This window comes from Meles meles, chromosome 1 (genome assembly GCF_922984935.1).
Source record: "Meles meles chromosome 1, mMelMel3.1 paternal haplotype, whole genome shotgun sequence".
NCBI lineage: Eukaryota > Metazoa > Chordata > Mammalia > Carnivora > Mustelidae > Meles > Meles meles.
This window is the reverse complement of record NC_060066.1, coordinates 50,519,083-50,532,710: the sequence shown is the minus strand read 5'-3', so window position 1 is coordinate 50,532,710 and position 13,628 is coordinate 50,519,083. Positions and strand designations below refer to the sequence as shown.

The 13,628-nt window shown below is 36.1% G+C and overlaps 1 protein-coding gene across 4 annotated transcripts in view; it reads left to right on the top strand.

The window, feature by feature from the left end:
* Positions 1 to 242: 242 nt before the first annotated feature.
* The window catches only part of LRRCC1 (leucine rich repeat and coiled-coil centrosomal protein 1), a 37,388-nt gene continuing 24,002 nt past the window's right edge, over positions 243 to 13,628 (top strand). The window contains exons 1-6 of one of the 4 annotated variants that reach the window (XM_046027035.1): positions 243 to 388; positions 2,715 to 2,920; positions 3,090 to 3,155; positions 6,927 to 7,094; positions 9,532 to 9,707; positions 9,798 to 10,004. In XM_046027035.1, coding sequence (XP_045882991.1) covers positions 300 to 388; positions 2,715 to 2,920; positions 3,090 to 3,155; positions 6,927 to 7,094; positions 9,532 to 9,707; positions 9,798 to 10,004 — 912 coding nt within the window. In that variant the 5' untranslated portion in view covers positions 243 to 299. The remainder of the gene's footprint in view (positions 389 to 2,714; positions 2,921 to 3,089; positions 3,156 to 6,926; positions 7,095 to 9,531; positions 9,708 to 9,797; positions 10,005 to 13,628) is intronic. The other 3 variants (XM_046027053.1, XM_046027043.1, XM_046027062.1) reach the window with 3 other exon arrangements.

The window sequence follows — 13,628 nt, the reverse complement described above, 5'->3', positions numbered from 1 at the left end:
AACCCACTCTTAACCCAACAACCACAAACACACGGGATGATGTTTCCCTTTACGGAAAGTCCCGAGAGTCGCGCCGTGGATACCGTAAAAGTGAGGGAAGCCCTTGGGGAAGAAAATCGGGCTTCCCGCTTTACGGCACCGCAAGGCGGCAAAGTGCCCCGCTGTCAGTTGGAGGGGGGGCGGGGGGCTGTGGCCCCCGCCCCCTCGGACTGGACTTCCGCTCACCCAGAAGGCGTGTTCCGGGCTCTCCCACCCAGCTCTGGGCGCCGGTTAAGACCAAGGTCCCCGTCGCCGGTGCCATGGAGGCGCCGGTGGAGGCCGAAGCCGAAAATGAAGACGGCGACAGCATCTGCGGGGATTTGTGCTTCATGGACAAAGGCCTGCGGAGGTAAAGGGTGTTCCGCAGCCGGGAGCGGCCCGCGCGTTCCGCAGGCGGCCGCCGTAGATAGCAAGCCGCCCCGGAGCGGAGGCGCCACAGCTTCACCCAGACCGCACACCGACGCTGTCTGGCTCCCCTCTGCCTTACTGCGCCGTAACTGCTCTTCTGAAGTGCCAGGTCCAGCGAGTCCTCATTCCTTTCCTCCTGGAAACTGCCCTACGATCTCATTCTCTACCAGTCTTTGGCCGTCCTCCCTCTTTACTGGTTCTCTTTTGACTGATTATCCTTTGCTTGCGCTGTAATGGTTAGTCGTCTCGGGTTCCGTCTTGTCTCTGCTACTCTTTGTCTTACCTTGACAAAAAGTGGCGCTGTGGTAAATTCGACAACCGTGGAGCGAAGGTTTACTGCTCTTAATTAGGTTTTCCCCAATTCTCTTTGCCTCCCCTCTAATTTCTCCTTTGCAAAGCACTATGATCCATATATACATAAACTTCTTGAGAGAACTAAATATCATATTTAGCAAATCATTTCTTTCTTACATGCAGCCCAAATTTATGCATGACTTACTAGGGTCTTGATTCTTTACTGACTGGTCCCTGTCTACCTTTTTGGCATTAACCTCTTACCATTTCTCCGTTTACCCCCTGATTAGCCATACTGATCTACAGGCAGTTCCTTGCTGTACTTGAACAGCACTTACTGTGCCTTCGTGGCATGCCCTGCTCTATGCAGAACCTTGCTGCTGAAAATTAAACCATCCTTTTCAGGGTGGTGACCTCAGATTTGCCAGAAGACCCCAGGGAGATGGTTTTTAAAGGAATATTTACATTTGTGTTTAATAGGTGCCATCTACTGAATGCCATCTATGTGTACATATTATATATGTTATCACTATCCCTCACAATAATTCTGCAAGGTAGTAATTTTACAAGTGACAGATCTGAGACTCAGAGGATCTAAATAGTGTTCCCAACTTTTTCCGGTTGGTAAGCAACTAAGTTCAAATTCAAACCTATTTCTGTCTAATTTCACTTTCTGCTTTTTCTGCTGTACCGGATTACCTGCACAGTACTAATTTCCAGAAACTGAAATGTGTGAGAGAATAAATGACTGTCATTAAGAGCATGTGTTAATAGCAAGCACTTGTGTAAATGACAGGAACTAGGGAATTGGAAAATATTTCCACTATCACATTTAGAGATTGGTAGTTTCAAATTTACAAATGCTTTATCTTTTTCTGCCACATGTTATGATGTGCTTCTGAAGTTTAAGGGAGGAGCTGAATGACTTTATGGCATATTTAAAGTGGTTTTGATTTTTGATTTTGAATTTGAGATTCTTGATGCTAATTTGAAAGCACACTAGAATTCCTTATTTTCTTTTTACTCCCTGACTACTAAACTCACTTCTCTGCTGCCAGAGAGAGTTGTTTCCTCCACAGTAGCTGCTACAGAACATTGAACAGAAACCCATGACATTGTGTGGCCCTATTCCCTCACTGTCCCTCCGTCCAGCACTTCTGAACTATATGCACTGTAGTTTTTATTCCTGGAACTACTGTCTTTAGGAGAGGTTCTGGTTATAAATGGCAGTACTTGAGAGAATGAAGAGATGAGTTCTATTTAGGGGAGGTGCATTCCAAATGTAGAGAAGGAAGGATGGATTTTTTTTTTTTTTCACTAAAAAGAGTAATAACGAGTGGTTTCTTTTGAAATCCGACTACATTCTGAGTTAAATAGCTGTTGCAGACAGTAAAGAAAGTAAGATTACAAAGTACAGTGCCAGATCTGGACTTACACTGCCTCAGGTAAAAACTGTAAGAACTTGGACAAGTTATTTAATTTCTGCAAACTTCAGTATCCTTATGATACCTATTGCTTAGAATTGTTGTGAAAATTAAATTAAATTAAATGAGGGAACAGAGGCTTAGAGAGGTTAACTCATTTGTACAAGTAATTTAGCAAAAAAAACAAAAAAAAGTAGTAGAATGAAGATTTGAACTGGGGTATTATGATTCCAGCATCATTGCAATTATAGCTTTCATTATATGCTCATGACTTGGTTGCTTACAGAAGATAGAAATGCCCAGGGTCACTTGCCTCTCTTGAGTGGGTTTCTTCTTTATCTGTATGATGCAGAATACTGATTAGTGGTAAGAAGCACTGTACCTTATAAGATGTTAAAAGGCTACAACAAGTAGGAAGGATTTTATTATAAAATGAGTAGAGAACATGCTTATCATCTACATGCTGTTTGGTTGATTTTAATTATATTTGGTCATAGTTTTCAAATCTGTTTTTTACTTGCTTTTGATAATACATATTTTCTCTTGTAGCATATCAGAATTATCTTTAGATTCATCCCTTCATGCCATCAATCTTCATTGTAATAACATCTCAAAAATCGAAGCCATTGATCATGTTTGGAATTTACAACACTTAGATCTGTCATCTAATCAAATAGATCGAATCGAAGGGCTAAACACACTGACAAAACTGTGTACTTTAAATTTGTCCTGCAATTTGATCACAAGAATAGAAGGTTTGTAAGTGATTTTCATGTGATATTTTGCATAAGGAAGATGATTTAAGTATTTTGCAAAATACCAATAAAATTGATTTCACTGTTACCAGACTGTAGATTTGCTTCAAAACTGTCTGAAATAGTATTGTAATACTATATAGCATTATTTTATCTTATTTTATTTTAGGACTTGAAGCACTAACTAATCTGACTAGACTGAATTTATCTTATAACCACATAAATGATCTTAGTGGTAAGTAGATGATCTTGTGTTTTCTATAATGCTGAATGTTTGCCACATGTGAGGAGTTAGGCTAAGCTCAGCATGCTGAAAACTGAATAATCCTGTTTTTGACCAAAAATGCCATCTAGAGAGTGTGGTTCAGTCATGTCTTTTTTTGTTGGTCCCAAAACAATGGCTAAATAAAAAATAGGAATACAAACTAGATGAAATTAGGTGATCAGTAACAGAAAAGAACTTGGATCGGGGGCATTACTTAAGGAGAATATGTTTTAATTGATCAATATGCTATTATATAAAGAATAGTTCCAATAGAACTTTTTACAGTGATGAAAATATTAAATAACCTTTCCGACATGGCAATGAATAGCCAGATGTGTCCTTGAGTGCTTGAAATGTGACTTGGGCAGTGAGGAACTGAATTTTGTAATTTTAGTTTAAATTTACAGTGTGACTAGTGCTACCATATTGGATCATATAGCATATTGGACCATACTGTATTCCAAAGGCTATATTGTAAATTGAAGATCAAATAATTTTCTTTTCTTTTTGACTTTTAGCAGGTCTAAGAAGGTTAAACCATTTTATCTATTTTTTTATTTGTTTATTTTCAGCGTAACAGTATTCATTGTTTTGCACCACACCCAGTGCTCCATGCAATACATGCCCTTTCTATTACCCACCACCTGCTTCCCCAACCTCCCACCCTCCGCCCCTTCAAAACCCTCAGGTTGTTTTTCCGAGTCCATAGTCTCTCATGGTTCATCTCCCCTTGCAATTTCTCTCAACTCCCTTCTCCTCTCCATCTCCCCATGTCCTCCATGTTTTTTGTTATGCTCCACAAATAAGTGAAACCATATGATACTTGACTCTCTCTGCTTATTTCGCTTAGCATAATCTCTTCCAGTCCCGTCCATGTTGCTACAAAAGTTGGGTATTCATCCTTTCTGATGGAGGCATAATACTCCATCGTGTATATAATTTTACCTATTTTTTAATTGATTAAAGTGATACACTGATAAAATGAACAAAGTTTCATGATTATTCTCAGAATTATCCCTTAGAACTGGCAGAATTCTTCTAATTATCATTATAATCCTGACAATATTTGAAACGGTCTAATTCATGTGTTTATTTTTCTCCCGTGCTAGAAAAATACTAGCCTATTCCAGATATTTCATATACAAAAAATTAAAGCAGTCTACTCCCTACTGTTAAGCTGGAATAGCAAGAGTATTTTAATTTTTTAAAACTTTTGCCCCCAAAGATGTGAAAGTATTGGAGTTGAGTATTAACCCTAGCTCTGTCACTGCTGTGTGATGTTGAGCAAAGAATATTACTGTTTGGATGCAGTTGCCTTATCCGAAAAATGTGAGTCTTGGATAAGATTGCTCATTCATTTACTCAACAAATATTTACTGAAGATAACTGTATCAAACACTGTCCTATAGTGATAAAAAAAAAAAAAACAACAAATAGATAAGGTTCTTGTCATAGGGCTTACCCTGTAGTGGAGAAGAAAAACAAAAAATAAGATAATGTCAGCCCCTCAAAAATAAGCAAAAGATTTGAGCTGACGACAGTTCACAGGAGGAAATCTAAATGGCAAATTAGCACATGAAAAAAAATGTTTAGCGTTATTTAGTGATTAAGGCAACACAAATTACTACTTCATACCTACTAGAATAGATAGTTTTAAAATTTATAATACAAAGTACTGGTGAGATTATAGAGCAACTAGAACTTGCACACATTGTGAGGAGAACTGAAAATGGAACAACTACTTTGGAAAAGAGTTTGAAGGTTTCTTACAATGTTAAACATACACTTACCATATAATCATGCAGTCCTTCTAGGTATTTACCTAAGAGAAATGAAAACATGTCTGTTCAAAAACCCATACATGAAAGTTTATATCATTATATAGCTTTTTATATAATCATGTTTATATGGTTCTTTATAATTTTCTGAAACTGTAAACCATCCACATGTCTGTCACCTAGTAAACAAATTATGATTCATCCATATGATAGAATACTGCTTGGCAATAGAAAAGAATGAACAATATATGCAGCAATATGGATAGATCTAAAAAGAATTGGGCTAAGTGCAGGGAGTGAGACACAGAAGGATGCACTATATGGTTGCATTTATATGACATTCTGACCAAGGCAGGTTATAGGGGCAGAAATCAGATCACTAGTTTCCAGGGGTTGAAGATGGGACACATTGACTGGAGTGATGGAATGTTCTGTATCTCAGTTATAGTAGTAGTTACACCACTGTATATGCTTGCTTATGTACATTGAGCTGTACACCTGAAAGGGTTCATTTAGTGACTTCATGTCAGATTATAATAAATATGAAGAAAATATAAATAGGCAACCATGTAAGTTTTAATAGATAATTCTTAGAATGATAATAATTTCTGTGTTCAATAAATAAAGGCAGTGTATATGATAAGTGCATGCAAAGACACTAAGGCACCTTTAACCTTGTTATAAAGGAAGAGAAAGATGGGTAATATAGCAAGAGCATAGCAAATGAGGGATTAGTGTGCTAATAAAAGAGGTGAGAAGGTAGGCAAAGGCCAGATCACAGCTTCATACTCTGGGTAAAAAAGCTTGCATATTATTCTAGGTGCAATAGGAAGCCATAAGAGGGCTTTAAACAAATGACATATTGTTTTTAAAGGATCACCTTGGTTGCTGAGTGAGTGAAGAGTGGATTTTAGGAGAATGGGAGTGGAAGTCAGGTGACCAGTTAGGAAGCTATTTCAGTGGTCTAGGTGAGAGATAATGGAGACTTGGACCAGGGTGAAAATAGTGTAGAGGAGCAAATGGATATATTTTGCAGGTAGAGTTCATAGGATATGCTGATGGACTGAGATAAGGAAATGAAGAAAAAAGGAATCAAAGATAATCAGCTGTGGGTTTTTTGTGTTCAACAGGTAGATAATAGGACTGGTTCCTGATATGGCAAAGTTAGGGGAGAAACACGTTTAGAGATGAGGGGATGAAGAGTAAGGATTCCATCTTAAATTTGAGAACCCTGTTAGATGTGTGTATGTATACATGTAAGGTGCAGTTTGGGGGTGGGTTTCATGGTTGGAATTGTAGATTTGGCTCATCAAGAGCCATTTCCAGGCTGTACCTTCTCTCAGAAGCTCCATTTTGAAGTGAGTTCTGGGGGAAGAAAAGAGAAACATGAAGTGCTCCAGTAGGGCAAACTCAGCAAGCATGGCCCCATCCACCACAGCTGCAGCTGAAGTCAGAGGCTGGTCAAAGACACGTGGTACCAAGTACCAGTTACCTCAGCTGCAAACCCTAGTTGTTAGCATCACCATGCTGTAGGTAAATTCATGTAAGAATCAGATGGGTGCTATTTGTATTTTATGCTCCAACCAATAAAGTTGAAGGGTACTGCGGGGTTTGCTTATGTCTGCTAATTAAAAATAATGTGTTGATTGGGAGCCTGAAGCCATTGCTTTATGCTTCTCATAGAAGTACATGCGATGACCTTGGGAGGTCCATACATTCTGTTTGAAGAGAACCAGGGACCAGGAACCTCTGGGCTGCGGTCTCAAGAGATGCTAAACCTGTTTCTTCAAAATAACAAATGTCTTTACTCATACTGTTTATTAGGTATATCTATTTGCGGAGACTTCTTATTAATGCTTCTTTGCCTCAAAATCTAATCTGTATAGAATTATTTTTAATTAGCTGTTGGAAAAATGACTTTGGTGGCATCAAAAGAGGTTTTTTTTTTTTTTCCTTACTGCAGGTTTGATTCCCCTTCATGGAATTAAACATAAACTTCGATATATTGACCTACATAGTAATTGTATAGATAGTATCCATCACTTACTTCAGTGTGTGGTAGGATTGAACTTCTTGACTAATCTTATTTTGGAAAAAAATGGAGACGATAACCCTGTCTGTCATGTACCAGGTATGAGCAATTAGTACTTTTTATAACAGTAATACTTTTTGTAACAGTTAATATTCAGAGCTCCTTTGTTTCCTGTAACTGGTATTTGTTTTATTTGTCTTAAGCTTTTATTTGTCTTAAGCTTTGCAACTTTTTATTATATATTTGGAAAAACTTAATTGCAAATAAGTAATTTTATCAAGACGAATTCAGTTAAGAGAATGTTTACCTGATAAATAATTCTCTTTAGACAGTTTTATATTTGATAAATGAATGCCTCAAAATTAGATTGTTATGATCTATTCTTTAACAGTATAACACTATGCAGCCATAGTATTATACTAAAAAAAAGAATGTGGAATCTTTAGCTATTGATAGGCAGTTATCTCCGAGATACACTGTTGATAGAAAAAAGAAAGCTCGTTTGAAAGCATTCCATATAATTGGTTATCATTTGTATGCAAAGGATAACATGTGTGCATATTTGCTGATTATATATATAAAATATCTAGAAGGCTATACCAAAAATTGTTAACGATGGCTAACTCCAGTATTAAGTAGGTAGGAATCAGGAAATGCAGAAAGGGTGGAAAAGGTAGCTGGGAATCAGGAAATATTAAGAAAATTTTTTCCTGTGTACCTTTTTTATTTTGTTTGTAAATGTGTTAACTTAATAATATGACATATAGAAGATTCTGCTGAAAAGCCATTTGATCTAATTCAGAATCACTGAAGTTTGTAAATACAAAGCAGACCAGACTATTTCTTATTATTCACACTTACTTCAAATGGCTTAACCAAGCAATAAGATACAAATGTAAAATACGAATATATACTCTAAAGATAAGCTTGAGTAGAAGTTGGCTACAGAGTTGGCTCCATTCTGTCATTAATATGCAACTGTATGAAGGCTTTTCCCAGCATGGAAACCTGTTTTGATAATTTTATTTCACAGAAGAATACAATAGATATGGGATGAACTATTTTCCTAAGGCCTTATAATAGAGATTCTACCTAAGTATCAGGACAGACCTCAGTTTTCTGGGGAAACCCTGTTTTTTGGGGTAGGGGAGGATGCTTATTTCTTTTTTTTTTTTTTTTAATTTTTTTTTTTTAATATTTTATTTATTTGACAGAGAGAAATCACAACTAGGCAGAGAGAGAGGAGGAAGCAGGCTCCCCACAGAGCAGAGAGCCCGATGTGGGGCTCGATCCCAGGACCCTGGGATCATGACCCGAGCCGAAAGCAGAGGCTTTAACCCACTGAGCCACCCAGGTGCCCCGAGGATGCTTATTTCTAAAACAACTTTATTTTTGTTTTCTGTACTCACTCAAGTTGGATTTTTTCCCCCTAACAATTTGTCTTAAGAATCTCCAGTTCCTACAGTTTAAACTTGTTTTTCACTTTATTTGACAAGTTATTTCTTTCTTTTTTTTTTTTTTAAGATTTTATTTATTTACTTGACAGAAAGAGATCACAAGTAGGCAGAGAGGCAGGCAGAGAGAGAGAGAGGGAAGCAGGCCCCCTGTTGAGCAGAGAGCCCGATGTGGGACTCGATCCCAGGACCCTGAGATCATGACCTGAGCCGAAGGCCGCGGCTTAACCCACTGAGCCACCCAGGCGCCCTGACAAGTTATTTCAACACGGTTGCCTTCCCCCTAGAATTGAAAGGATACTTACTACTACTAAAATAAATTTTTCCCCTCAAAATTTCTAATATTGATTTGCCAGATTCTTTCTTTCTTTTGGAGTTCTTTCAACCACTTCATTGGCGTTAGAAATACTTGGTTTTAACATTATATTTAAGCAAAGTTAAAGTGTTTCTTTTAGCCTAAACACCAAATGTAAATTTGTCAGATTTCTCGTATTTCATTGTACGTAGAAAATAGTCTAGAATAGTTTATAGATTGCCTATCTTAATCTTAATTATATCTAATTTAAGGGAGAAAGATGGGGACATTTAATTATAAAATAAATAATACTTATAATACTAAAATAAAATAATATTTAAGGCCTCATTAGCAAAATTCTGAATTTCTGGTGGTTACCTACATTATCCTGATTTATATTTATACTAATCATATTACAAATAAAAGACATGTTTGACCATTTATAACTTTAAAGCAATTTTACTTTTTTTTTTTTACATTTTTTTTTACATTTTTTACTTTTTACATTTTTACTGGATTTAAATCCAGCAATAATGATTTTTAACTTTCTGATCATCACCAGGAGGATTATGTGGGAGGGGTGGTGGAGAGTGTTTTGTTTGTTTTATATTTAACGATTACATACTAGAGAAGGACTAAGTAGCTTTTCTTACAAGTATATTAGTTGCATTCCAGGACTAATTTTATCATTCAGGTGATATAGCTGGTAGGTGATAAATTTAGTGTATTTGAGAAATAATTAACTTTTTAATGCCTAACTTTTCATTTTGATTGATTTGTTTCCAAGGGTACAGAGCAATTATGCTCCAGACGTTGCCACAGCTTAGAATCCTAGACTGCAAGAACATATTTGGTGAGCCAGTAAATTCGTCAGAAATAAATTCATCACGCCTACAGTGCTTAGAAGGTCTTTTGGATAACTTAGTTTCTTCTGATTCTCCTCTAAATATAAGTGAAGATGAGGTATGGTATTGTTTTTTTCTAATAGAAAAGATACCTTCAAATTTTAATTCATGTAAATTTAAAAGATTTTGGTTTGTTTCTGTATCATAGATAATTGGTAGTATGCCAGTGGTAACACCACCCATTGATGAGATAGCTCCCTTGGATCAGTTTGCATCACCAACAGATACTGGTTTGACATCATTTATATCTATATGTCCATCTTCTGAGCCGGAGAAAGTTAACAATGAAAACAATTTTCATAACGACATGAAACTTCAGAAATTAGATGATCAAATTTTACAGCTTCTCACCGAAGTAACTATTTTTCCTATATTTCTAAGCAGTGTTTGTTGGGGGAAAAAAAAGTAGTTAAGAAAAATTTAAAATAAAAATAACATATAAGCTAACCAACCCAGAACGATTTATAGTTAACATTCTGTTGTGTATGTATGTTTTTTTTTCCTTTACAGAAATAAGATTCTGTTTCATAATAGTAGTAGAAAAAGATGACATACTTTTTTCACTCTTTTTCCTTATTGTCTTTCAAGTGTTTATTATTAATTCCTTTAATTAATTAATGTAGTACATCACATTTTTTTCTGTCAAACCAACCTTTTGACCTTGAACAAACTCAGAACTCTTCTGACTCAATGTTTATAAACATGGAGGATATGTGAGTTACTTTGGGCCTCTACTATCTTCAGTTGTTTAAAGGTCAAAACCACTTCTAGAATTTAGAGCTGAATGACAGGTTAACTTACATAGTTCCTGCTTCAGTTTCTGTTTACAGCAGACCCTCACCAAATTAATCTTTACTTTCCTGAGATATTCTTTACCCCTGCTACTGGTACACTGGCTTTTAGAATCTTTGAATTGTGAGAATGGACTACAATGCCTAGATTTTATTGCTGTTTGGGTCTCCAATCTGTGCTGTAGCGTTCTCAAATGTGATCTGCAATAACAGTTGTTAAGCACCACACTTCTCAGAATGCAATGGATTATTATTTAGCCCCTATCTGGATAAAGGATAGAGATATTGTGGTACAGGCCAAAGAAGCTCTTAGTCAAATATCAGTTTAACCTAGTTATTTGTAATTAAATTTTAATATTCAAAATTTTTTTCTCCAACTGTGGGGGAATGTGAAATAGAAAATGTTAATGGTAGAATTATGGTTCAAAAGGTTTTTAATAATTCTGAACTATTATCATAGTTATAACACTAACATAATAATGCTAGATAAACAAAAAGTCTATCTCAGGGCAGTAAATAAATAGGGCTGTAAGAATTTTGTGTGTGCCAGAAATCCCTAGATACCACTTGAGCCACAGACGTAGATACGAATAGACCTGGAATAAGAATGCCAGCTTATATATTCTTTGACATCCTTGATAATGTGTCACTGAGCTCTTAGCTCTTAGACTTACCTGTTTCCTCAGATTTCATTGTTCCTCTTTTCTAAAGGCTGACTTTTCTGCCAGTGTCAGAACTTAGGTTTAGTTTTAGTAACCTGAATTTGAAGTGAACTTTTGCAACTTCTTTAGTGGCATCCTCATTTCATTCTTACAGTAACCCAGTCAAGTAGCTAGGGATCAATATAAAATTCTTATTTTATAGAAAAGAAACTCGGGAGTTTATGTAAGTGTCCTTTCTTTAATAGTCAGAGTTGAAGCTTCAGACCCAATCTCTGATACCCAGCCCCGGATTCTTTCCACCAATATGCTTCTTACTCGGTTGTGGTGATAATTCTTCCTACTTTGTAACCAAAAATAGGAGTCTAGCTATCTGGGGGAAAAAACGTGATTCATTGCTCTGCATATTAAAAAAATTAGGTGAATACTAACTTGTGTGAAATGTAAACAGACAGTTTTAATTTCCATTGATGTATATATACTCAGTGTTATTTCAAAAGTAGCAATTTATAAGTCAGGTCATAAAATTACTGGAAATGTGCTATATTACCATGATGTTTTTTCTTAACTGTGAGACTTAAAATTATTTCACTGATTTTGAGGTTCTCTGTGAAGACTTCTGTCTTTTAGTTTTTCCCTATCACTTTACTACAAAATTTTCAAACTTAAAACAACTTTGTAAGAATTTCATAGTGAATACCAGTAACTAGAAACTAGATTCCACTGTCAGCATTTTACTTTGCTTATTTCATCATATATCCATCCATTTATTCGTTGTTCAAACTATCTTATGACACATTTCAAAGTAAATTACATGCATTGATATATTTCCCTCAAAATAATTAAGCATGTATATTATTAACTGTAGAGTTCAGTATTTTTTTAACCATATCTTTTTTTTTTAATATTTTATTTATTTATTTGATAGATCACAAGTAGGCAGAGAGGCAGGCAGAGAGAGAGGGAAAAAGCAGGCTCCCTGCTGAACAGAGAGCCCAATGCGGGGCTCGATCCCAGGACCCTGAGATCATGACCTGAGCCGAAGGCAGAGGCTTTAACCCACTGAGCCACCCAGGCGCCCCTAACCATATCTTTTGATGTAAAATACAGGTATGTGAGAGGGCCTGGGTGGCTCTGTCATTAAGCATCTGCCCTCCACTCAGGTCCTGATCCCAGGGTTCTGGGATCGAGCCCAGCATCGGGCTCCCTGCTTGGAGAGCCTGCTTCTCCCTCTCCCTCTGCCTGCTGCTCCCCCTGCTTTGTTTTCCCTCCCCCTTTCTCTCCCTCTGTCAAGTAAGTAAATAAAATCTTTTTTTAAAAAAATACAGATACATATTTTCCCTGAATTGACAATATACAAGTATATACCTGTTACCAACTTCTGTGAAGATAAACATAACCATCATCAACATTACCCATTCCCAGTCATTCTTCTCAGGCAATCACTTTCCTCCCTTTTTCACCATAGATATTGAATGCTTCTTCCAGAACCCAATATAAAAGCAGTTGTACAATACTCCTTTGTGTAAGGCCTCTTTAATTCAGTATAACTTTGAAATCATTCCATGTTGTATATCTGTTCTTTAGATCTTTTTCATCACTCTCAGTAGTAGTTTTAGTATACAAGTTTTACATCTTTTATTAAATTTATTCATAATTATTTTCTTTTATAACATTGTAAATTGAACTGTTTTTGTGGTTTCATGTTCCATGATTGCTGCTTGTTTGTTTGAAATACTGTTTGTTTATTTATTGATTGATACATATCTATATCTTGGACCCTGTGACCTTGCTAAATTTATTTAATAGTTCTAGTACTTGTTTTGTATTTTCCTGGTGATTTCCTACATAAACAGCATATGGAAACAGTTTTCCTTCTTCTCTGATCTTTATGCTGGTCCTTTATGCTTTGTTGCGATAGCTAGGGTTTGCAGCGCAATACTGAAAATGAATGGTGAGAGTGGGCATGAGGATCTTATTCCTGATCCTCAGAGAGCCTTCTATATTTCCCAGTTAAGTATGATGTGAGTCTTATGTTTTTCATAGATGTCCTTTATCAAGTTAAGGAGTTTACTTCTCTTCCCAGTTAGCTGAGTTTTCTGATGTTGTTGAATTTTTTTTGCTAAATGCTTTTTCTGTGTCTGTTGAGATGATCATATATTTTTTTAACTTTTTACTCACATGATGGTATGAATTACATTGATTAGTTTCCAGATGTTAAACAAACATTACATTTTGGGGATAAACCTCATTTAATCATGATAAATTATCTGATATATTCTTGGATTCAGTTTGCTAATATTTTATAAAGGTTTTACAATTTCCTCATGAGGGATATTTGTTTTTACTTTTATAGTAGCATCTTTGGTATCGATATTAGATTAATGTTGCCTACCTAAATAAGTTGAAAACTGCCCCCGCCTCTATTTTCTAAAAAATTTTTATAAGATTGGAATTATTCTTTCTTAAATGTTTGATAAAGTTCACCAGTAAAATTATCTGGGCCTGGAAGGTTTGTGATAATGAATT